Source organism: Mesoplodon mirus, assembly GCF_964341445.2.
Source record: "Mesoplodon mirus genome assembly, chromosome: 12".
Lineage (NCBI taxonomy): Eukaryota > Metazoa > Chordata > Mammalia > Artiodactyla > Ziphiidae > Mesoplodon > Mesoplodon mirus.
Genome location: NC_138988.1, coordinates 62619291 through 62644180, shown reverse-complemented (window position 1 = coordinate 62644180; position 24890 = coordinate 62619291). Strand labels below are relative to the sequence as shown.

The window sequence follows — 24890 nt, the reverse complement described above, 5'->3', positions numbered from 1 at the left end:
ACCGCTATCCGCGCATCCTCAGCACAGACTCCTGCCTGTTTGAGCCTGGTGCAGGGCTGCGGGGCTGAGGACCTCCCGAAGCTGGGGAGGGGCGGCTACCTGCTGCCCATGCCTGGCGTCTGGTGCGGGTCATGCCACCACGGGCACTCCATCCCCACCTCCCCCGCTCCACCCCCGCCCCAGTCTGGCCAGCGTCCTCCTGCAGGGCCAGGGAGCCACTGTCCACGTGAGTCCGCCTTGTTTCTTCAACCAAGTGGTGAACTGCTTCAGGGCAAGGACTGTGTGCTGGATGTAGAAATCTGTAAATTAATTAGAAACTTTCTGTAAAAACACATGATCTGATTATTGTGTGGTGTCAGTGAGTACATTGAAGAATTATGGGCATATAGATTTAACTCTTCCATAAAACTTGGGTGAATAGGGTATTTGGGGATCTTTTTTTTTTTTTTTTAACCTAGTTTTTTACCTCATTTTTAAGAAGTAGAAAAACTCTGTTGAAGAGTAAGGATGAGTTTTGCAATTTATTAATACCATTACCATAATCTGCTCATCTCTTAAAATTTTACCATAGTTCATAAGACTTTAAAAAGTATAAGTAGAATAGTATTTATTAGGTTTTTAAAAAAATATTTACTGGCAAGTACTTATTTTAAAGATAAAACTGGACATTTATTATTATTTCCATTTCTTAGTGTTGAGATTAGCTTTTCCAATATATTTCTCTGGAGAAAGAGTGGAAACATAGATGAAGAAATTTGGAATTACTTTACTTACTAGTAATTTTTAGCACTGAACATATTGTATACACATTGGATTCCACTTGATGCAGAACAAAATGTGGACTATGTCATGTGAGGGGAATGCAGTGTACCTAGAGGGCTTGAGCTGGGAATTTGAAATCCTGGTGATTATAATTTGTAAATTGATGAGTTAAGAATGAAAATAAAGCATTTTAACTTGGCTTATTATTTTTTGAAAGATCTACTCTAAAACAAACACATTTTTGGCCTGCCACTCCTTCCTAATGCTGTTGTTTACTTACAAGGAGTACAAATTGATCTTCTTGCTTTTTTTTTTCTTTTGATCTGCTGGGACTAATGACTTTCTCATAGGAGAGATTTTGTTTAGCCTTAGTATTTATGAAGGTGTAGGAGAATTTTGTAATGACAGGTACTGACTTATTTTCCCTGTTTCACACTAAATTCAGATCCCTTTTGCTGATGCTCTGGATCTGTTCCGAGGAAGGAAAGTCTATTTGGAAAATGGCTTTGCTTATGTACCACTCAAGGACATTGTGGCTATCATCCTAAATGAATTTAGAACCAAACTGTCCAAGGCTTTGGCTGTAAGTATTTTACTTTTTTTCCATATTTCCATGTTCACTTTATTTCCATATGTTCATGTTTTCAGTTACATACTCTTTTTTTTTTTTTTTTTTTTTGCGTTATGCGGGCCTCTCACTGTTGTGGCCTCTCCCGTTGCGGGGCACAGGCTCCGGACGTGCAGGCTCAGCAGCCATGGCTCACGGGCCCAGCCGCTCCGCGGCATGTGGGATCTTCCCAGACCAGGGCATGAACCCGTGTCCCCTGCATCGGCAGGCGGAGTCTCAACCACTGCGCCACCAGGGAAGCCCCAGTTACATACTCTTGATAGTTTTGTTCTGTACTTCTTAAAAAATAATTTAATTTTTATAATAATATTCAGATTGCTTATGATGCTGTACTGTTATTTGTAGAACTCCTAGGTTTTAATTTTTTTAAATTTATTTTATTGAAGTATAGTTGACTTACAAGGTTGCGTTAATTTCTGCTGTACAGCAAAGTGACTCAGTTATGCATATATATATTCTTTTCCATTATGGTTTATCACAGGGTATTGAATATAGTTCCCTGTGCTATACAGTAGGACCTTGTTGTTCATCCATTCTATAATAGTTTGTGTCTGCTAACCCCAAACTCCCAATCCATCCCTCCCCCTTGGCAACCACAAGTCCATTCTCTGTATCTGTGAGTCTGTTTCTGTTTCATAGATAAGCTCATTTGTGTCATATTTTAGATTGCACATATAAGTGCTGTTATGTGGTATTTATCTTTCTCTTTCTGACTTACTTCACTTAGTGTGATAATCTCTAGCAACCATCCATGTTGCTGCAAATGGCATTATTTCATTCCATTCCATTTTATATGTGTACCACATCTTTATCCACTCATCTGTTGATGAACATTTAGGTTGTTTCCACGTCTTGGCTATTTGAGTAATGCTGCTATGAACATAGGGGTGCATGTATCTTTTTGAATTATGGTTTGTCTGGGTATATGTGTAGGAGTGGAATTGCTGGATCATAAGGCAACTCTATTTTTAGTTTTTTAAGGAACCTCCAATACTGTTTTCCATAGTGGCTGCACCAGCTTAAATTCCCACCAACAGTGTAGGAGGGTTCACTTTTCTCCACACCCTCTCTAGCATTTGTTGTTTGTAGACTTTTTAATGATGGCCCTTCTGACTGTTGTGAGGTGATACCTCACTGTAGTTTTGATTTGCATTTTCCTAATAATTAGTGATGATCAGCGTCCTTTTATGTGCCTATTGGCCATCTGTATGTCTTCTTTGGAGAAATGTCTATTTAGATCTTCTGCCTATTTTTTGATTGGGTTGTTTTTTTTGTTATTGAGTTATATGAGCTGTTTGTGTATTTTGGAAATTAAGCCCTTGTCGGTCACATCATTTGCAAATATTTTCTTCCAGTCCATAGACTGTCTTTTTGTTCTGTTGATGGTTTCCTTTGCTGTGCAAGGGTGGTTTTTCTTTCTTTTGCTTGTAAGGTTGATTAGGTCCCATTTGTTTATTTTTCCTTTTATTTCTATTGACTTGGGAGAATGACCTAATAAAACATTGGTATAATTTATGTATGAGAATATTTTGCCTATGTTCTCTTCTAGGAGTTTTATGGTGTCATGTCTTATATTTATGTCTTTAAGTAAGTGTTTTTTTGGCTGTATTGGGTCTTCATTGCTGTACACGGGCTTTCTCTAGTTGCGGCGAGTGAGGGCTACTCTTTGTTGTGTGCAGGCTTTCTCATTGTGGTGGCTTCTCGTTGCAGAGCATGGGCTGTAGGCACGTGGGCTTCAGTAGTTGCAGCACACGGGCTCAGTAGTTGCGGCACGCGGGCCCTAGAACACGTGGGCTTCAGTAGTTGTGGTGCACGGGCTCTAGGGCATGCGGGCTTCAGTAGTTGTGGCTCGCGGGCTCCAGAGCGCAGGCTTTGTGGCACATGGGCTTAGTTGCTCTGCAGCATGTGGGATCTTCCCAGACCAGGGATCAAACCTGTGTCCCCTGCATTGGCAGGCGGAGTCTTAATCACTGCGCCACCAGGAAAGTCCCTTTAAGTAGGTTTTTAGTTGTTACTACTCATGGTTAATTTTGTCATTTTTTCTTTCTCCTAGTAATACTATTGGTGAGATGATTAATTTTGTGAACAGCCTTTGTTTCTTCAAGGTTGTGTCTTTTTTTCCTTGGAGATGGATGTCATATGTGACCCTTAACAATTAGTGTGGCCTGTGGTAGATATAACCCCTAGATTTCTGTTCTAAATTGTTATTTTGTGTCAGTAGAGGGCAATGTAGAAGAAAGTCTTTATGTTTAATTAGGAAAAGCAGGACTAGGTTAGTGCTACAATAAACAGCCCGCTGCTGGGTGAAATTGGAGGTAGCTGAGTTAAATAAATGACATAATCAGTGCTTTTTAAGAGATTTGTTTAAAAACAGACACTTAAGTGATAACATCTTAAAAATACATTTTTCAGTGTTGTTTGTTAATCTGAGTGTAGCTTTCTTTTGTACTTTTTTGGGACACTTTTTTGGGCACTTAGTGTTTAGTACATAACTTCAAAGTTATGTGCTGTGGCTCTTTTTAAGCCGTACCGATTACCGTATAAGCAAAGGCCAACCTTTCCTTTTGAGTTAAAACTTATACTTTTTTCTGGTATTGTTTATATTCTGAAAACAATAACTTTTACTCAATCCTACTTTGTATTGGTGCCAAAAGCCTCATTTTCTAAAATACTGGGTTGGCCAAAAAGTGCTTGGCTTTCTCCTGGGTAGGTCAGGGCCGAGTCTGGTTGAGAGGTTGTCCATAGAGCCCTTTGCCTCGCTGTGAAGGAGAGTGGATGGAGGGGGTTGACTGGGAAGCTGTCCTGACAGCTTTGGAGTCTGAAGCTCTGGGAGGAAGGGAAGGTGTTGCTTTTAGGCTGTGGCAAAGGGGAAATTAAACCCATTGTGATGGTTTCTTGATTACTGTCCTTTCCAGTGAGGAAGGTTTTGACCTTGAAGTATGTAATTGAAAGAATTTGAAAATATCCTTGTAGGATGAGAAGAATTGCCCTAAAGATTTAGAAAAAGGTATTCTAATTTGTGGTAGAGGAAGAAATAAATGGTGCTGGGGGAAGTCTAAGTTGATAGAAGAATTTTACCCCAGGTGACATCTGCAAGCTTGTTGTTAGTCTTTGATCATGTGATTTATATTATAAGATAACAAATCTGGCTTTTGAGCATGCTTTAGGACTAGTAAAACATGGGCATTATGTTCTCATTTGATAAGAGCTCTTTTCTCACCTTGCTGATCCGTGAGACTCAGCTGTGGCACCGCTTCCTCCAGGAAGCCCCCCTGAGCCCCAGGATTGTAATGAGTGTGTCTCCTTTGTGCCCCCACAGCATTCTGCACACCACCAAACTGCAGTGAGATTACTCCAGTTAGCATTTTTCTTCTCAACTACAATGTAAGCTTTTTGAGAGTAAGGGCTTGGTGTTAAACTTTTCTCTCTACGTAACATAGGGTCAGTGCTCAATAACATTTTGTTGGACTGATAGATACTGAATAATGAAGATGACTCTTACTGTCCGCACATAGTTTACTGCTTGTGTGTGATCTCATTTGATCCTCACTACAAGCCTCTGAGATGGACGAGGATGACCGTCTGTATCACACAGGCTAGGGAAGTGCTGCTCAGAGAGGCCAGGTAGTTTGTCCAGTGTCTTGTTGGCTGGTAATTGTTGCAGCCATAACTGGATCTCGGGTTTTCTAATTGTGATTCTTAGGATCTTTTGATGAAAACTGTGCCTTTGTGAGTAGTTGTATTATCAGGGGATTTAGATCTTCAAACTCAGGAAATATTGAAAGGTAAGTGTATTAGGGTCCAGTTACAGAGCAGGCAAAAAGGGTGAATTTGGAGCTGAGATACAATAAATTGATAACCAGTTAGGGAAAAGAATGAGGGAAAGATATATTTCTTTGCTTCACATAACAATTTTAGAGCCTTTAGCCAGTTCTCTCACTTAATGGTTTTTTTTCTTTTTTAATAACTTTTTATTTGTTCACCCACGTATTGTTTTCAGTACTAGGGATATAATACTTAATAGGATAGATGAAATTTCTTCTCTTATAAAACTTGTACCAGTTACCAAATAAATAAACAATAACAATATTATATGTGACATAAAGGAGCCAGCAGAGCAAAAGTAGAGGAAAGTACATTCTAGGCAGGAGTGGTCACTGATGCCAAGGCCCCGAGGAGAGAGGGGTGGCATTTTTGCACAATGCTGGAGTGTAGTGAGCTAGCAGGGAGCTGTACAGGATGAGACGGCAGCGATGCAGGACTTTGAACAAACCAGGGTAGAGAGATTGATTTTTAGCCTAATGTAGTAGAAAACCATTGGATGGTTTTGTAAAAGGGAGTGATATAATCTGATTTATATTTAGAATAGGTTACTGTGGCTAAAAACCACTTTGGAGGGTATAGAAAGAATGGCAGTAGGAAGACTAGTTCAGAAGTTTATCACTTTAATCTCGATGGTGGCTGGAAAGAGGCTCCTTGTGGTGGTGATGATTCAGAGAACTCGCTGGATTTCAGTTACTTTCTTGAAGTGCTGTTGACAGACTGGGTGTGAGAGAAAAAGAGGAAATCAGGATAAAAACAATAGTGAAAGCTTACACTTAATGAACATTTAATATTTGCCAGGTGTTGTTCTAAATGCTTCACATCAGCTTCACATTTCACCTTCACAGTAATCCTGTTAGGTGGGTACCATTTTCACTCTCCAAGGCATACAGTCTGCACAGCTAAGTGAGGGTTTGCATCCGTGCAGCCTGGCTTCAGTCTTTACTCCTGACCACCGTGTTGCACTGCCCAGACTCTTGGCCAGAGTAACTGATTAGAGGGTGATGTCTTTTACCACGATGTGGAAGACTGTGTGAGAAGTCCACAGGCTAAAAGCAGGAGTTCTGCTCTGATCACGTTAAGCAGGAGGTGCTTGTCAGTCATCCAGGTGGTGATGGCAAGTGTGAAGTTGGGTTTAAGTCTGGATTTCTGGGGAGGATAAAGTGAAGCCCTGAGACGTAGGGGGTCACACAGCCGAGCTTGGGTTTTCACACACTTCCACTCTGTGTCACTGGTGGAGCGTACTTGCTTTGTTTTTAGAAAACGGGCAGCTTCTTAAGTTTTAGCTGAATATCTTTAAGGCAGATTCTCTTTTTTTCTCACATTATGTGACTAATTTCACTTTCTGTGGGTGAGATTCATCATTAGAAGGTGCTGGTAAAACTTTAGAAAATAGACTTTCAGAAAATATATTTATTCTAATTTAGAGATAGAGGACTTTCGAGAAGCTCCCTAGGAAATAACTGACAGCAAGTAAGCAGCTCTTTCTTGGAGTCACAGAGGAAAGTAAGTATTTTCTTTTTTTGAAAAGGATTTTCTTATTCACATGTTTAGAATAGTAGTTGGATCTGTGACTCACCAAGTGTTTGTTGCTTTGGAAAAATATTCTTTGTAGGCACTTGATCAAGTAATTTTTTATTTCTACAGAGCTTAGAATCCTCTTAAATCTTTTATCCTCTTTTTAAAAGCAGTGTTCAGTTTAGTTCCTTAAGCTGTGCTTAAATATAATTAATTTTCTTGAATGGTTACTTACTTTGTAATCATATAAGAATTTTCCTTGTCTTACTTGTGTCTAGTTGATTTCCTTTGGTTGTGGATTGATTAATATGTCTTTTCCAATATTACTTTCTGGTTATTTAATGTTATTTTAAAGTGATTGCAGTGGACCAGTCAGTGTAGCTGCTAATCCTTCACCCCTGCCTTTACTCTCAGGCACCAGCCCATTCATTCTCCCCTGGTACTGAGCTCTAGGAAACAAAGCAGTGCAGTTAAAAGCCATGAAACTATCGATAACAGAAAAAGCATTCATTTTGGGGGAAAAAATAAACATCCTCTTTTTTACTTTGAGACACGCTTGTTGACTGAGGATGCTAAACTGAATGTTGCTCTTTAGATTGTAGAGGACCTAGTAACCAAAGTGAGTATTTCAAGGTAGGATGTGGGGTCAGGCAGGCCCACTGGATCCCACAGATGAACAAGTCATTACAAGTGAGTCTTGGCATCTTTCTTCATATGTATTGTATTGGGTTGGCCAAAAAGTTCATTCAGGGTTTTCATAATACCTTACGGGAAAATCCAAACGAACTTTTTGGCCAACCCAGTATTTTAGAAAATGAGGCTTTTAGCACCATCACAAAATAGGATTGAGTAAAAGTTATTGTTTTAGTGGAATATTCTAGGTTTTTGATAGGCTAGCTTAGATTCATTGGAAAAAAAATCAGGTTTTTATATATATATGTATTATATATGTGTGTGTGTATATATATATATATATATATGGTGCTTAAACAATTCCAAAGTGCTATATATTTTTCAGGTGTTCATTTGAAGGGGCTAGTTCATGTAAAGAATAGAATTTTAAGGGGTTTGGAATTTTCCTTTTATTTCTCCCTGTGGTGCTTAGTACAGTTTTGCACTTTGTGTTTATGGAAATTATTGGTGGCAAGAATTTTAACGATTCACTTTTTTCTAGTTGCTAGCAAATGTTCGCAGCACATCGACATAGGATTTTTAGAGCAGCACAGGAGTTTAGAGTTGTGTGATCATCATTGTGTGTTATCTTGCCCTCATTCTTGGCGCCTAGAATCCAAACTTGAGGTTTTTCGATATCAGTGGACATGCTTGTTTGTCCTATTGTGTATGGTAGTGCTTTAGCTTTCTTTTATAAGGAGCTCTCAATAAAACTTACCAGTCAGGCCTCTTCATTTTGCCCATGAAAGTTTAGCCCTGTAAAGGCTGGGTGGCTTACCAAAATTCCTGTGGCTGATTGGTGAAGGACTTGGGTTCTTCCCTGTGGGTCTCCCATAACTCCTTAAAGTCAGTGCCTTTTCTTCATAGATTGTTGCCTCTCCCCAGGCCCAGTCAAATGCCTCTGCCCCTCTACTGCTCTCTTATTCACCCTCAAGTGTTCCATGACATGTTTTACGTGTAGACTTCTCCAGGGTGGGGACTAAGCTCTGTTCAGCTTCTCCAGGGTAGGGACTGAGCCCTGTTCAGCTTCTCCAGGTAGGGACTGAGCCTTGTTTAGCTTCTCCAGGGTGGGGACTAAGCTCTGTTCAGCTTCTCCAGGTAGGACTGAGCCCTATTCAGCGTCTCCAGGTTAGGGACTCAGTCCTGTTCAACACCTCCAGGTAGGGACTGAGCCCTGTTTGGCTTCTGCAGGTTAGGGACTCAGCCCTGTTCAACTTCATTGTCTCTGATGCTGAGCACAGTACCTTGAGAAGAGCAGGTGCTCAGGATCTGGTGAATTACCCTGTGAGAGCTGCATGTTTGTGTTTTCTCCAGATTTGTTGAGAAAAGTAAGTGAAACGATGTTGCACTTCAGTGTCCTGTTTATAAAAGGAAAGAGTGAAGCGCCTCAGATGTGGGAAGGGCTGTGCATGCAGAATATTTCTGCAGTCTCTGCTGGGAACGTCTGTGGCCGCAGTAGCCTGCTTCCTGAGAACCGCTGCAGTTGGCTGCAGGGGTTACAGTTGTTACTCTCTTGACAGGTTTTCTCTGGAGTATGTAATATGTGAGGTTATATTTTGTCTAGAAATTTATGATGCAGCCTCAGCCAGGTTTAAAGTCTAACTTGAGAACAGCAGCTTCTCTTTTCATGGTTGAACTAACTTTCCAGAGTAATTCTTAGGTTACTATTTCTGTGGTCACCTTTGTGTCCCCTGTGCACTCTTACCCCTGCTCACAGAAGAATGCCCCTGTATTCCTCTGTAAACACTCCTGTTCCTCAGATCATTTATCATATTTAACAATTATAATTACCCCTTTTAACACTTCAGCCCAGATTGGCTAGAAGATACTTAGTATTTTTACACACTATTTATAGTGTTTTTTTCCACTGAGCTGCATTGCTTTCATTGACACCTGAGTGCACTGAAACACAGATTTTTATCCCTATTACTCACTTGTGATGAGAAAATATCTGCAGATTCAGTTGCTAGGAAACAGCTGAATACTGAAATAGTTTTTTTTTGGTGGGGGTCCTTGTAAATTCAGTTCTTTGACAGTTCTCTCATAGAGCAAAAATTTATTCAGTCTCTACAAAGAAAGATGCATCACCTGTTAGTTTTCCAATTAAAAAATTTTGCACAGGGGGAGCTAGGAATACGAATACAGTTTTGTTCCAGGATTGATTAAATTTTGAGAGTGTAATTTTTCACAGTGACCGGACATTGAGAAGTAATGATTATGTGTACATCTTTGAGTTTCAGTTTTTTTTTCAAAGCTTTCTGATTCCTCATTAATGAGAAAGAATGAGGATAAGAGAGTTACACACACACGACACAGAGGAATTTAAACCAAAGTAAAATATTATATTAATTAAACCAACTTTGTTTCATAGAAATAGGATTGACCACATCCTGTGTTAAATCCAGATCAGCTTTTTTTTTTATCTGTGACACTTAATAATGGTGTGCCAGAGAAAGAATAAATATTAAAAAGAAGTGTTTGGTTATATATAATGTTAGGCTTTCTTTTATACCTGACTATCATTTTTGTCATAATTATATAACATTTAGAAAAAGATTTTCATTCAGGTTCAACATAGTAATAACTCTTTGTGAGTATTCACTGCGTGCCAGGCAAATATGCAGGGGCAGAGGTATGATTAAGCTTTCAGGGTGAATGGTGAGGGGGGCAGCAGTGGGCAGAGATGTAAACAGTCCTCCTGTGCTGTGGTCTGTGAAGGAGCCGTGTGTCCTGGGTGCAGCGGTAGCACAGGAAAAAGGTGATGGACTTAGTCTGGGGACCGCAGAGAAGCCTGCACAGGAAAGAGGTGATGGACAGCCTGGGGACCGCAGAGAAGCCTTCAAGGAAGAGGTCAGCTTTGAGCTGAGTTTTGCAGGGCTCTTTTTGGATGTGAACAATCCCTTGACCTTGTCTTTTTTGGGGTGGGGGTTGGGGGTGGGGAATAAGACCAGTATTAGTTGTCTTCATTTGTAAGTTGGCTCTTTGTTTCTTCCTTATCCACACCCTTGGTTGATGTTTCTCTTCCCTGCCCTGTTTGTACAGGCAGGTGAGTACTGTCCAGATACCAGCTACTAATTCTGTACCTTCAAATTTCACTGCTTGTCTATTTAATTGCACACATATATATGAGGAAATTGGCAGGGAGTGTGGAATACATCTTCTGATTTATATGCATTGAGAATCTTGCGTCTCAGAAATAAAAATCTTATTAAGGCTTAATGTCTTAATCCAGGTGACACAGAGAGAACTCTGTGAACTCAAGTAGGCAGCATATATAACATTGGAGTGGCATGGAGAATGTTATCTGAAACGAGAGTATGTGTGAGTTCAAAACAAAAATAAAAACAGCAAATGAAAATTGTCCTCGACTAGTTGATACTAGAGATAATCAAGGAATGATAGAATTGAGAATCACTAAATGCACAGGTTTGGTTTCCCCTAAGTTTTTAAAAAGGCACTAAGAATAGGAGTAAATGTTTGTGAGACTCTTGCTGTTTGTATAAAATCCTTTTTATTTTTAATAATTTTATACTTTGAGGGTGCATTTTAGAGCATGATATTAGGTGAGTTTCAGTGTTTTCAGGCCTACATTTTAAATTAGAAACCTATATAGAGTTACGAGACTTCAGGAATATGGAAGGCACTTAAGCTCTGGTTTAAAAAAAATTATGGTTGTCCTTGGAGCAGCTATGATTTTGTCCGTATACAAGACTGTATTTGTTGAGTTGCTAAGCAGTTAAGGGAACAGTGTCAGTGAGCAACTAAATTGAGATGTGAATGGGGTGATAATCTAGAAGAAACAGACCTGAAAATGGAAAAAGATATAGAAGACAGATTTCTTTCTCATAAACTTGGAAACAGAAGAATCGCAAACAGGATTCGTAATCAGGTAATCAGGTCCAGTTTTCACATTGACTATTAAAGGCTAAAATAATGGAGGGGAGATGAAATAACATTCAATCTTTGAGGAAAAAACTAACTAATAACAGCTTTGGATTTTGGCAGGGTGGCTATAATCCCAAAGGAAGAGAATAACAGTTTGCATTTACAGTCTTTTCTAAGTCTTTTGTAAGTACATTTTCATTAATCCTTCAGACTACTTTTGAGTTTTGTTTAAAATATTAAGAAGGAAATCATCTCTACTTCCTAAGATGCCTGAAAAAAATTACATACTGAAAGTCATAGAAATTACTGCTTTACCTTGATGGCTTCAATGTTTTATGTATTTCTAATTCTCATTTTTTTTGTTTAACACGTTGGCCAAGGAATTTATCATTTGGCAAATATTTATCAATTGCATAATGAGAGTTGGGCCTGAGGCAGTATGTTACATGTGCAGGTGTGCATGTGCACACGCACGCACACTTACACACACACACACACACAAATAAATTTGAAAGTGTATTTTCCCCTTCAGTTCCAGGTGGTGCTGAATCATTCTTCTTAGGTCAGGAGCCTCTGAGCTTTATTTATTTTAGGTGGAGAATTGGCCTGCTCGGTGGTGGTGGTTGTGGTTATGGAGGCAGATTTCTGTTTATTAAGCACTTACTGGGTGCCGGACACTATTAAATTTGTTATATGCATTGCTGATTTAATCCTGTCAGTAGTTACTGAGCTGGTTATTAGCATGATCTTTGCAAATGAGGGAACTGAGGCTTTGAAAGGTTAAACAATTCGTCCAAGATCAAGTGCTAGTTAGTTGCTGAGCCAGAATTCTACCAGTGCACCTGAATCCTTGGTGCCCTGCTTGTGATCCCTCTTTGTGGGAAGTGGCACAATGATTCCTTTTTCCTTTTCTTTTTGGGTTATCATTGATGAGCATAAATGTGTCAGTCAACACCTTACTGTAGAGCGATGGTAGGATTGGGAATTTTACTAGTTGGGAATATCTTAAACAAGTAGTTTCTTGCATGTTAGATTGCTCTGTTGACTGAGATCCTTTAATTCATTACTGTTTTAGAACAGGGACTTTGTAGTGTCTTTGTTTTTGTTTTTATTTTTGTGACACAATATGATGTAATTTATACCCTCTCAGTCTTGGATTTGAAAATGTCAATAGATATTCTTAACTGTTCCAGCCTTCTCTCTCAGTTACACTCTTTGTATGCTCACTCCCACTTTCCTGCCCATCCCAAAGCCCACCCACCCATGTCTTATATTCCATATACTCATCTTCTTATTATCATTTACATATTGTATGAGGGTTCAGCTCCACATCTTGTGTCTTTGCTTCTCTCATCCATATTTCTTCCCAGTATTTTTTACTGTGGTAAAATACATGTAACATGAAATTTACTGTCTTAACCGTGTTTAAGTGAGACAGTTGTACCTGGTTCTGAAAGTGCTGTGAAGAAAGCCCCCGTGCACTGCCCTTGCTGCTGTGGAACCCAGGTGGTTCTTTTTCTGCTTCTGGTGATGAACCACAGTTGTAGTTCTTAGTGCATGATCACAACTTTTCTCTTTTGTTTTTGTGGCTAAATATAATTTATGGTTCCTCCAATCCCTAGTTGTAATTTCTACATGTACTATTGCTAAAAGTACATAATACATGAATGATTTTTCAAAAAATAATCTGTGAGTGGTGCTTGTTATTGGACTAGCCAACAATTTGACATTTATTTTGCCTTCAATAAGTTCTCAACTTCTAAGAATACCATATATTTGAACCCACTGTTTTACTTACAAAGAAAAAAATCTGTGTTAAATAGACTAGCATATCTTTTTGAAAAATATGGTATGGGACTTTTAAGGTTTCATATTATAGTGTTAAACGATTCAGCTACTCCCTTGGTTCATTGTTTATTATGTTACTAGAATACTTCAACGCATTTCAGACTTAATTCATAATTCACTGTATCTTGGACATGAATCCATTTTTCAGTGCTTACACACACACACACACACACACACACACACTCACACTCTTACATACACTCTACAGTTTTATTTTTTAAACTTTTCCCCTCATAACTCTGCTAGTTTATCACAGTGTTATGGTAAGAAAGATTAACAACCTACTGGAAGATGCAACTAGGCAGTAATAGGTAGTTTTTTTGTTTGTTTGTTTATTCATTCATTCCTTTATTTGCCTATGGATGTTCAATTGTTTCAGTATCATTTGTTGGAAAGACTGTCTTTCCTTTGTTGCATTGCTTTTGCATCCTCATCAAAATCTTATTTGTGTAGATTTATTTTTGGTTTCTCTGTTCAGGTATAGTGATGTATGGATTTATCCTCTGCCTTTAACAGTCTTTATGACTGTACTTATATAATAAGTCTTGAAATCAGGTAGTCTGATTCTTCCTACTTCTTTTTCAAAATTGTTTTAGCTGTTCTAGTTCCTTTGCCTTTCCACATAAATTTTAAGATAATATTGTTTATGTCTTCAAAAAATCTTGCCATTATTTGGATAGAAATTGCACTAATCCTATATACCAACTTGGGAAGAATTGACATTTTTACTGTGTTGCATCTTCCAATTCATGAACATGGTATGTCTCTTCATTTATTGGGATTGTATTTGATTTCCTTCATCAGAGTTTTGTAGTTTTCAGCTTACAAGTAGTATACATGCTTTGTTAGATTTACAATAGGTAGTTTAGAGTAGCTTAGGCCTAATGGACAAGCCTAATCTTCAGTTTAGATGATGTCTGTTATGTTAATATGTAGTTCTTCCTTAAAGAAACACCCAAATGTTGATTATATTTTACTTTTGGTAGAGAGCTTTGTTTAAGAATTAGGAGAAATTTGAATGCCGCAGTTCAAGTTAAGTACCCTTGTTGCTTCACTGTAAGCTTTGTTAGTAGAAAACTGTTCTGTCCTTTATATGCATTGCAGGCTATTTTCTCTTTCTAGGTCATCCTAAGGAAATTGTTAGAACTCCTATTCCCAGGTGTGTGTGTATGTACACGTGTGCGCGCATGCATGTGCGTGTGTGTGTGTTTCCCTAAAGGAACAATGCTAGTGATCTTCTTTGCTCTTACTAGTCTGTTTGCTTTAACTGTGCTTAGTATTTTTCTCTTTAAGGCCATCCTTGGCATCTGAGGCATTGAAACTGACATTTTGTTAAGAAATGCCTTACATTGGGGCCTCCTTTTCAGCAGCTGGGCCCTAATTCACTTAAGAATCCCTCACTCCTGGTTTCACAATCTTGTTCTTTAAGGATCAGGTATACTTTTCCCATGACTGTCAAACAGAAGCCATCAAACAGAAGCCATCAAACAGAATAGAAACTATTTGAAATAAGAGTGTAGGTTTTTTTTTCACTTTGTAAAGATTTGCAGCATATTCTTGGAGAATAAGTGTAGTGAAGATTAGAATTACATATGCCTACATTATACCTTAGGTTAGTAATGTATGCAGGTTATATTTTAATGTTTATGGTCTCTATTTTTTCTTTTTAATAATTGTTCCTCTCTTCTGTGATTGGGACTCTGCTTTTTATAAGTATTATGTTTGAATGTTTAAACCGGCTTCATTGAGGTATAAATTACATACATAAAATTGATCAATTTTAAGTGTACAGTTGGATGAGTTTTGACGTGTATGCGGTTGTGGGAACCATCACCACAGTCAAGATATGTAATATTTCCATCATCCCCCAAAATTCCTTGTCCCTTAAGCATTTAATCTCCTCCTTCTACACCTGGCCTTTGGCAAACACTCATCTGCTTTCTGTCATGATAATTTTGTTGGTTTTAGAATTTTATATAAATTGAACCATATAAATATGTATTCTTCTGTGTTTGGCTTTTTTTGATCTGTATTATGTTTTCAGTATTCATCTATGTCAATTCATATTTTGGTAGTTCATTCTTTTTTTATTATTGTGTAGTATTTCATTGTATGAATGTACCACAGTTTGTTTATCCCATCCCCACTTAATGGACATTTAGATTGCTTCTAGTTTTTGGCTACAGTGAATAAAAGTGCTGTGAACATTTGGGTAAATACCTCTGAATGGGATTGCTGGGTTGTAGGCTAAGTATGTACAAGGTATGTTGAATTTTATGAGGCACTAGGCTAGAGTCTTTTGCATTTCCACCAGTAGTGTATGAGTTCCAGTTACGCTGCAACCTTGCCAAAAGATGGTATTATCAGAATTAAAATAAAGATTTTAACAATCCTAATGGGTGTGTGATGACATCTCATTATGCTTTTAATTTCCCTAATGACTAATGATGTTGACCACCTTTTCAGCCCTTATTTGTAATTCATATATCTCCATTGATAAAGTGTCTGTTTATATCCTTTTCACATTTTAAAAATTGGGTTGTTTGTCTTTTTGTTGGATTTTATGAGTTCTATACACACACACACACACACAATTCTATATATTATATATATACAATTCTCTCTGTGTAGAATTGTGTGTGTGTGTGTATATATATATATATAAAATTATGTCTGTATACACACATTCATATATAAATATGTATATGTGTATATGTGTGTTTTGTGAATATTTTCTCTCAGTCTACACTTGCCTGTTTTTATTTGTTTTAACAATCTCTTTTGAAGAGCAAAAATTTTAAGTTTTGATGAAGTCCATTTTGTCAGTTTTTTCTTCTTTTCTTTTCTTTTATTTTTTTTGCGGTACGCGGGCCTCTCACTGTTGTGGCCTTCCCAGTTGCGGAGCACAGGCTCCGGACGCGCAGGCTCAGTGGCCATGGCTCATGGGCCCAGCCGCTCCGTGGCATGTGGGATCTTCCCAGACCAGGGCACGAACCTGTGTCCCCTGCATCAGCAGGCCGACTCTCAACCACTGCTCCACCAGGGAAGCCCTCAGTTTTTTCTTTTATGATTCATTTTCTATCTAAGAAATAGTTTGTATTAAATGGTCTTATTAGTTTACTAGGGAATGGATAGAGTGATATAAGAGCCATGAGTCTCATATTCTGATTTCTTCAAAATATACCAACACTTCATAAACTTAGTGAAAGAATCTCAGTACTTACAAGCTTGCTTTTTATGGCCTATGTCATTGATGAAAGTTTTTTTGGGAATTAGCTACCTGTTAGCTAAAAATAGTGTCTGGAACACAGAGAGAGACCACACTAAACCTTATAACTACGATATTGATCCACTCAAAAGTAGTAATTTGAAAGAAATGAAAGAAAATAGCAGTGAAACTCAAAACTGTGTGAAGGGATGGGCAGAAAATTTGGCCTTTATAGTAAATTTAATAGACAATACAATTTAAGAATGTGGATGATTGACAAAAACTTAGAGGAGAAGGAAAGGTGGAGGAGAATAAGTTTGAATTGACGTATGTTTTGGTGGACAACAGAAAATGTGAACTTAAAAAAAAATACATTTATTTATTTATTTATTTTTGGCCGCGTTGGGTCTTCGTTGCTGCGTGCGGGCTTTCTCTAGTTGCGGCGAATGGGGGCTACTCTTCGTTGCAGTGCATGGACTTCTCATTGCAGTGGCTTCTCTTGTTGCGGAACATGGGCTCTAGGCGCTCGGGCTTCAGTAGTTGTGGCACGTAGGATCAGTAGTTGTGGCTCACAGGCTCCAGAGCACAGGCTCAGTAGTTGTGGTGCACGAGCTTAGTTGCTCCGTGGCATGTGGGATCATCCTGGACCAGGGATTGAACCCGTGTCCCCTGCATTGGCAGGCAGATTCTTAACCACGGTGCCACGAGGGAAGTCCCGAAAATGTGAACTTTTAAATAGAACCTTGGTGTATATCTTTTTCATAGTAGGTAAATTCATTTATAACCTCTTTGTTCCCACAAAACATCTGAGGCAGCTTACACAAAACACATTGATTAAAATAGTTAAAAAAAGAAAAAGGAAAGACAATTAGGATAAATGAACAAATCATAACTCTCAAGTGTCAATCGTAGGATTGAGCTTTGTATTTGGCTATAAGCTTCCTGGGAATAAAGGCAAAAAGGAAACCAGTCATTTACATAGAAAGGAGGGGGCTGTACCATTTTCTGAAATCTGAGACATAAGAACTGTGCTGTACCAGATGAGTAAAAATTTTTACCGATGGAGGATGTATGAGTTAATATAAAAAATTTAAATCACCAAAATGATAAAATCTTTCAGTATATTTGAGACTCTAACGTTAAACACTGTAGTAGACATAAGTGATTTGAACTCTTTTTTTTTCAATTTTTATTTATTTAATTTATTGAAGTATAGCTGACATATTAGCTTTAAGTATACAACATAGTGATTTGATATTTTGAGAGATTATACATCATTCAAAGTTGTTATAAAATATTGACTATATTCTCTGTGCTGTATATTACATCCCTGTGATTATTTATTTTATAACTGGTAGTTTGTACCTCTTAATCCCCTTCACCTAGTTTGCTCTTGCCTCTACCCATCTCCCCTCTGGTTTGTTCTCAGTATCCGTGAGTCTGTTTCTCTTTGGTTACATTTGTTAGTTTTGATTTTTAGATTCCACATATAAGTGAACACATACGGTATTTGTCTTTTTCTGTCTGACTTATTTCATTAAGCTTCAGGTCCATCCATGTTGTTACAAGTGGCAAGGTTTCATTATTTTTTATGGCTGAGTAGTATTTCATTATATATACAGTATATACCACATCTTTATCCATTCATCTGTCATTGGGCACTTCCATATCTTGGCTATTATAAATAATGCTTCTATGAACATAAGGGTGCATATATCTTTTCTAATTACTTTTTTTGTTTTCTTTGGAAAAATACCCAGAAGTGGAATTGCTGGATCATATGGTAGTTTCATTTTTAATTTTTTGAGGAACCTCCATACTGTTTTCCATAGTGGCTGCACCAGTTTATTTTCCCACCAACAGTACATGAGGGTTCCCTTTTCTCCACATCCTTACCAACACTTGTTATTTGTTGTATTTTTGATAATAGCCGTTCTGACAGGTGTGATATGATATCTCATTGTGGTTTTGATTTGCATTTCCCTGATGATTGGTGTTGTTGAGCATCTTTTGATGTGCCTTTTGGCCATCTGTATGTCTTTTTTGGAAAAATGCCTATTCAACATATGTATATGTATAACTGAACCACTTTGCTCTACACCTGAAACTAACACAACATTGTAAATCAACTATACTCCAATGTAAAATAAAAATCAAAGGAAAACAAAAGAAAAAAATTGAAAAAAGAAGAAAAATGCCTATTCAGGTTCTCTGCTCATTTTTAACCAGATAATTTTTTAAACTCTTTTTTATACATCTTGGTATTTATGTACTTATCCCATCTTTCTGTTGTTCATTGAGAAGATAACTGTACACTCAGCATTGTTGCCAGGGCTTTGAAAGGATACAGAGGCACTTAATGTTGTCCCTGTAATATGAAAGCTTAAGTTCTAGACAGAAAGGCAAATGAACAACAGGAAACACTTAGAAAATAATTACACATAAGCTCAAAGGTACTTGCTGTAAATACATTGATGTGGACTGTTACTGGATCTGGGTCTTGAAGCATTTGGCTAAGTGGGAAATAAGTTGTGGGGTTGGTAGGAGTTCTGCTGCTGCAAAGGTGAGGTTCACCTGGGTTTCATCCTTTCAGTTCAGTTCAGAGCCCAAACAACATTGGACTGGACAATCAGAGGCCACTTTCATACCCTCTGCAAAGGATGATCACAACTGATACCCATTAAAGAACATGAATATTAACATGAATATTTTTATGACAGTTGAGAAACATAGATTGAAAAGATGAGATGGTTCTTTTTCATCTTTGAATTCTCAGTGTTTACCATATTACTTTGCGTATTATAAAGACTTAATAAACGTTATTGAATGAATGACTAAAAAGAATAATGGGGAGAGAGGTGTTTTATAACCATTTGTAAGAGAAGTAAAATATTAATAAAAATAGAAATCTTTTTAAAGAGTTTTAAAGAAAGGATTGGATGATGAGAGCTGTTAATTTTTCTAATACAGTTATGGTGACAACTTGTCAGTATTGTGTTTGTTAGAAACTAGTTTATCTTTGGGGCTTAAGTGAAACAATACTAATTTATAGGAAGTTGTATGTACTTACAAAATAATCCCATGTGTGAAGTCACTTGTCACCAACCTGGCAAAGAAACCACAGATTTCGAATAGCTGAATGTAGTTGCAGGTGAAGCATTGCTCCTTAATTATCAGAGTTCTTTTATTACCTTCTTTATTACCAGTCAACTTGCTGGACTGTTAAATATTTGATATTTCTGGCACCTAGTATAGTGTCCAACAGTATATATGCAGTGTGTAAACAAATGTTTCTTAAGTGCCTTCTACATATGGGATGTGGAGTAGAAGTGGTTTAAGACAGGATTCATTTTCTTTCTAATTTATTTTTTTAAAAATTAATTTTACTGAAGTATAGTTGATTTACAGTGTTGTATTAATTTCTACTATACAGCAAAGTGATTCAGTTATACATATATGTATACATTCTTTTTCATATTCTTTTCCATTTTGGTTTATCATAGGATATTGAATATAATTCCCTGTGCTATACAGGACCTTGTTTATCCATTCTATGCATAATAGTTTGCATCTGCTAATTCCAAATTCCCAGTCTCCCCTCCCGCTTTGGCAACCACAAGTCTGTTCTCTATGTAAAACAGGATTCTTGATATGAGTAACTTATGTACTCTTCCAGTTGACATGAATAGATACACAGATAACAATTAGTATAGCATTGTAAAAACATAATTCAACAGCTATGCCAGTTTGGAGAAGGAAAAGGATCTCTAATGTGTTAAAGGAAACACTGATTAATCTTTAAAACAAAGATAGAAATTCATTAATTTATTCAGTCACTTTTTACTGGTTAAAGAAAGAAAAGGAGGCATGCATCTTTTTGCACTTCTTTTGACAAGTATGTGTGCAGCCATCTAACGCCTTGCTAATCTGTTTGAACACAAAAATTGTAAATCATTATTTTAACAGGAAGTTAGCCTTTTGCAAATAGGTGAATATTTATAGCCAGAAGGTTGCTACAAGGCAGCTCTTATAGTGTCAAATAAATGCTAAAAAATCCTTCACCAAAGAATAGGAGGTATTTATAAATAAGAAGGCTTAAAAATGTCCATATACAAATGCCATAATAGTAAGATTGAATGGAGAAGATAACTGGGCAGAAGACCACATTTACATTAGACAAAATGTAGGGGAAATTTTAGGGAGGAAACTCATGTAGGGAAAATTTCTATTAGTCAAAGGGGATTTTAGGTAAGAAATCTAGGTCTAAATTAAAAAGATAAGGGATGAATTTAGAGGGAGGATAAGGACTGAACCTTGGGATAGTAATGGGATATGGTCATGTTACCTATACTTTTAAAATAATTAATTAATTAATTAATTAATTTTTGGCTGTGTCGGGTCTTCATTGCTACATGCGGGCTTTCTTTAGTTGTGGCGAGTAGGGGCTACTCTTCGTTGTGGTGCACAGGCTTCTCGTGGTGGCTTCTCGTTGCTGTAGGCGCGTGGGCTTCAGTAGTTGCAGCACACGGGCTCAGTAGTTGTGGCTCATGGGCTCTAGAGCGCAGGCTCAGTAGTTGTGGTGCATGGGCTTAGTTGCTCCGCGGCATGTGGGATCATCCAGGACCAGGGCTCGAACCCGTGTCCCCTGCATTGGCAGGCAGATTCTTAACCACTGCACCACCAGGGAAGTCCCTCCTATACTTTTATATTCTTACTCATTCATTAATACTTCATGATTGCCACCTCAATCCACAGTCTGTAAAGAGCAACTTAGGAAGTATTTTTCGTACTTAAGTTTGCCTAGTTGTCAGAAAAGAGATAACTTATTTGCTTGCCAAACCTGTTTTTTTCCCCATGTATCTACTCATACTCACATGTACAAGTGATGAGGATGATGGGGAGCCAGTTGTAGGTCTCCTTACTTCTGGGGATGTGCCTTAGGGCACCGAGATGAATTATTCTGGAGCACATTTTCCACAGTGCTTTCTGTATTTGTACACAGTTTACTTCTCTGAGATGTTCAGTTTTCCAAAGAATTAAATATTTGATGTGAATTTTATATGCACATGAGTTGGTGGAGGTGGCACAAGGTGGGCTTTGACGTGGGAGAATTTGTGAGGACACGGGTGCAATATTCAGGTATGAAGTTCTGAGAACCCAGAATGGATAGAAGGAGAGGGGGGAGTGTGAGCCACGTGCCCTTGAGCTTGACTGTCGATGGGGAAGGGCTGGCCCAGGAGGACAGGGCAAGGAGAGTGTGGGGAGTTGCCATCAAAGTCTAGTGTCCAGAGGGTACATAGCAATCGGACTTACTCCAGACTGATGTCAGTGTCCAGGATGGTTCACTGGTGTATGGGATACAACAACATGAGTGTCGTCTTACTGCCAATGCTGCCAGGTCTGTGGTGACATTGATACAGTTTTGGGTGGTCTCCTTGTGTGGAGGAGGAAGTAACTATGGCTGGGGGGAGTGGGTGTTGGTCTCAGGAGCAAGGGGTGGTCTCTCCACACCTGGTGACTGGCAGTACCCAGGCAGGGAATTTGGGGCCCGGAGTGGGTCCCATTCCAGCAAGTGCATTGAAGTGAGCTCACCCCAGTCTGGCAGGGTCTTGGACAGAACCATTGTGGGCCTGGAAGCAGGGGCAGGAAGGACAGGTGGGATGTAGTAGTACTTGTGTTTATATTTAACCTCACCTTTTGAATAGTCTTTTTATATTTGGGCAAGTTTTCCCAATATAGATCTAGCCTTGCTAATGTAGGAGTCAGTCTTCCCAATATGGAAAGCTGTACTCAAATTTTCATCCTCTTTTGTAGCCAGATTTATAGGCATATGACTTAGACTTAACCTGTTAGACTCACTTCCCATGAGACTTCGGTTAGAACTGAGGAAGCAGATTCTGCAGAGAGCTTCCCCTTGTGCTGGTGGAGGTGGGGGGTGGCAGCAGGGGCTTCCCAGTGGTTGATTGCAGTGATGGCCATTTTCTAATCACTCCTGTATTGTGACATGGTTGGGACTTTGTTTCTGGAAGCTTAACTTTGACCATATTTCTTCATCTTCCCAATAATTTTGTGAGATGCCCAGTAACCTCTTAAACTCCTTTTCTGCTAATCAGCCAGGGTCAGCTTCTTTTGTGTTCAACTAAGGGCCATGACTGGACCTGGCTTACCTAGGAGATAAGGCAGCAAATGAAGACAAGGCTTTATCAGAGTGCACCTAGTAACTGGCTGCAGCTGAGTGTGTGGGGTCAGCCAGTCAGTGCCTGCTGCTGAGTAGGAGTGAAGCTGGCTAGGGATTGACTCCCAGATCCACCAGGACTCATTTCAGATTGCTTTTTGGGGGTGAGTTGGAACAGAAATGGAAAACAACTGTGTTGATAATTGGTCTGTTTGGCTATTGAGTGTATGAAACAGTGATTTTAGTTTTGGATATGTTTAGTTTGAGGTTCCAATAGAATTACTCATTTTTGGAGATATCTGGCATGTAACTGGAAATGCAGTTCTGACATTCAGAAAAGTGATAGGTGATAGAAGTGATTTATTCAACTCACGGTTCTTTCAAGGCTCTGTTGAAGTTGGATGAGAGCAACATGGAATGAGGAGAGGAGGGTTGAGGGCAGGCCTTGGGGGGTGTTCATACTTGTGGGGAAGATTGGGGAAAGAGCATGAAGAAGGCTGGAAAGAAGTGTTCTGGAAGGATGGAAGGGAGCTCAGTGGGTGTGATGTTGGGAAGCTGAAGGGAGGTAGAGAGCTCCCAGGAGCAGGTGGGAACCAGCTCCTATGAAGGGCGTAAAGACAGAGGAGAGGCCTTCGGTATTTTTGTGACTTTGGAGAAAGTCATGGAAAATAGAATAAAACCTTACAGTAGCAGGGCGAAGGACTGAGGTAATATCTGGAACAATAGAGGTTAAGTGGAGATTCTGGTCAGATATTGTTAGACAGATTTAGAATCTAAATCATAAAATAAACTATGAAACTAGGGAACAACCCATATCTTTGTCCTTAACAGTTTTTTATCAGGCTTTTTTTTTTTTTTTTTTTTTTTTTGTGGTACGCGGGCCTCTCACTGTTGTGGCCTCTCCCGTTGCGGAGCACAGGCTCCGGACGCACAGGCCCAGCGGCCATGGCTCACGGGCCCAGCCGCTCCGTGGCATGTGGGATCCTCCCGGACCGGGGCACGAACCCGTATCCCCTGCATCGGCAGGCGGACTCTCAACCACTGCGCCACCAGGGAGGCCCTATCAGGCTTTTTTTAAATCAGGTTACTAATAAGTTCATCTGAGTCATTGCACCGATGTATCAAATCCTTTTGTTTTAATGAGGCAACAGCTCTCTAGTGCGGAAAACTTGGGAAAATATTCTGCTTTACGATTTTAGTGTTCATTAAACATTATTATGTAAGCTGTAAACAAATGTTAGAGAACTTAAATGTTTGTGACATCTGTGTTTTTATCATGAATGTTAGGTGTTCTCTTGTATTACAGTGATCATTGTTAACAGTTTGACCTCGCTCTATATTTCTGCCAGACTATTCAATGATAGCTATTTGCATTCTGTCTTTTCTTCCTTCTATTCTAGTTTTTCCCCATCCTCATGAACAGTGACTTCATCATTATTGAATGAGAGGCTTGACTGCTGTGGTTGGTTAGAACCTCTGCGGTTCAAGATTTTCGTGTTTTCTGCATTTTGAAGTGCTGTCTTTTTATATTTTCATTTTCTCTATTTTAAAGAGCTGTCTATGTTTGATATTCTGATAGAATTATCTGCTGAAAATGAAAGTCTGTGCTCCTTGAATTCTGGGTTCAAAATAATCATCTAGAATAGATATGATACTAGAGCAAGATGAAAGATGCCAAGATGCCAAACTTCACTTACAAAGGTTTACTATCAACAAGACTGGATCTTGATTTGTACCAGTCTTAAAAATGTATCTTGCATTGTAATTTGAGCTACGGTATTTCATCAGACATACAGTTTAAATTTATAGGATCCTATTTTTTTGCCTTAATTTATGTAGTCAAATAGAAGACATTAAATTCAAAAAGTGTTTCTTAAAATAAAGATATATTTATATGTTCTGTCGTTATTTTTGTGCAGAGTGTTTTAAAATGAATTGTTCTTAATTTGTGGAAGATGATCTGAATATAATTACATATCATAGAACTTTAAGGATTCTTTAGTGGTCGTGTAGTTCAGAATCTAAACCCTCCTATAAATTATTCCTTTATGTAAATGAAAGCTTAAAGTATCTTTTAGTTATTGGTTTTGTCTGTGACCTGATCCTAGGCAGCATACATGGTGCTAGAGTTAACTCCTGCCCCGTCCCCAAGATGAAGGAGGTGAGGCCCGGCAAGGCTGACTTGCACCTGGGTGGCATCTGGTGAAAAATGGAGGTCTGCTAGGGATTTTGAATTCCTAGCCTAATATCTGTCTTGTTGTAATAAACTATTCTGACAGAGATGTTTATAAGATAATTCATATGTCTAAAAATTAAATATTTTAAAAATGTTTTTTGGGGCTTCCCTGGTGGCGCAGTGGTTGAGAGTCCGC

At 38.5% G+C, this 24890-nt stretch overlaps 1 protein-coding gene across 3 annotated transcripts in view; it reads left to right on the top strand.

The window, feature by feature from the left end:
- PRIM2 (DNA primase subunit 2) overlaps window positions 1-24890 on the top strand; it is a 272180-nt gene that overhangs the window by 59250 nt on the left and 188040 nt on the right. For all 3 annotated transcript variants that reach the window (XM_082639744.1, XM_082639745.1, XM_082639743.1), the window contains one exon: window positions 1208-1345. In XM_082639744.1, the coding sequence (XP_082495870.1) occupies window positions 1208-1345 (138 nt within the window). The remainder of the gene's footprint in view (window positions 1-1207; window positions 1346-24890) is intronic.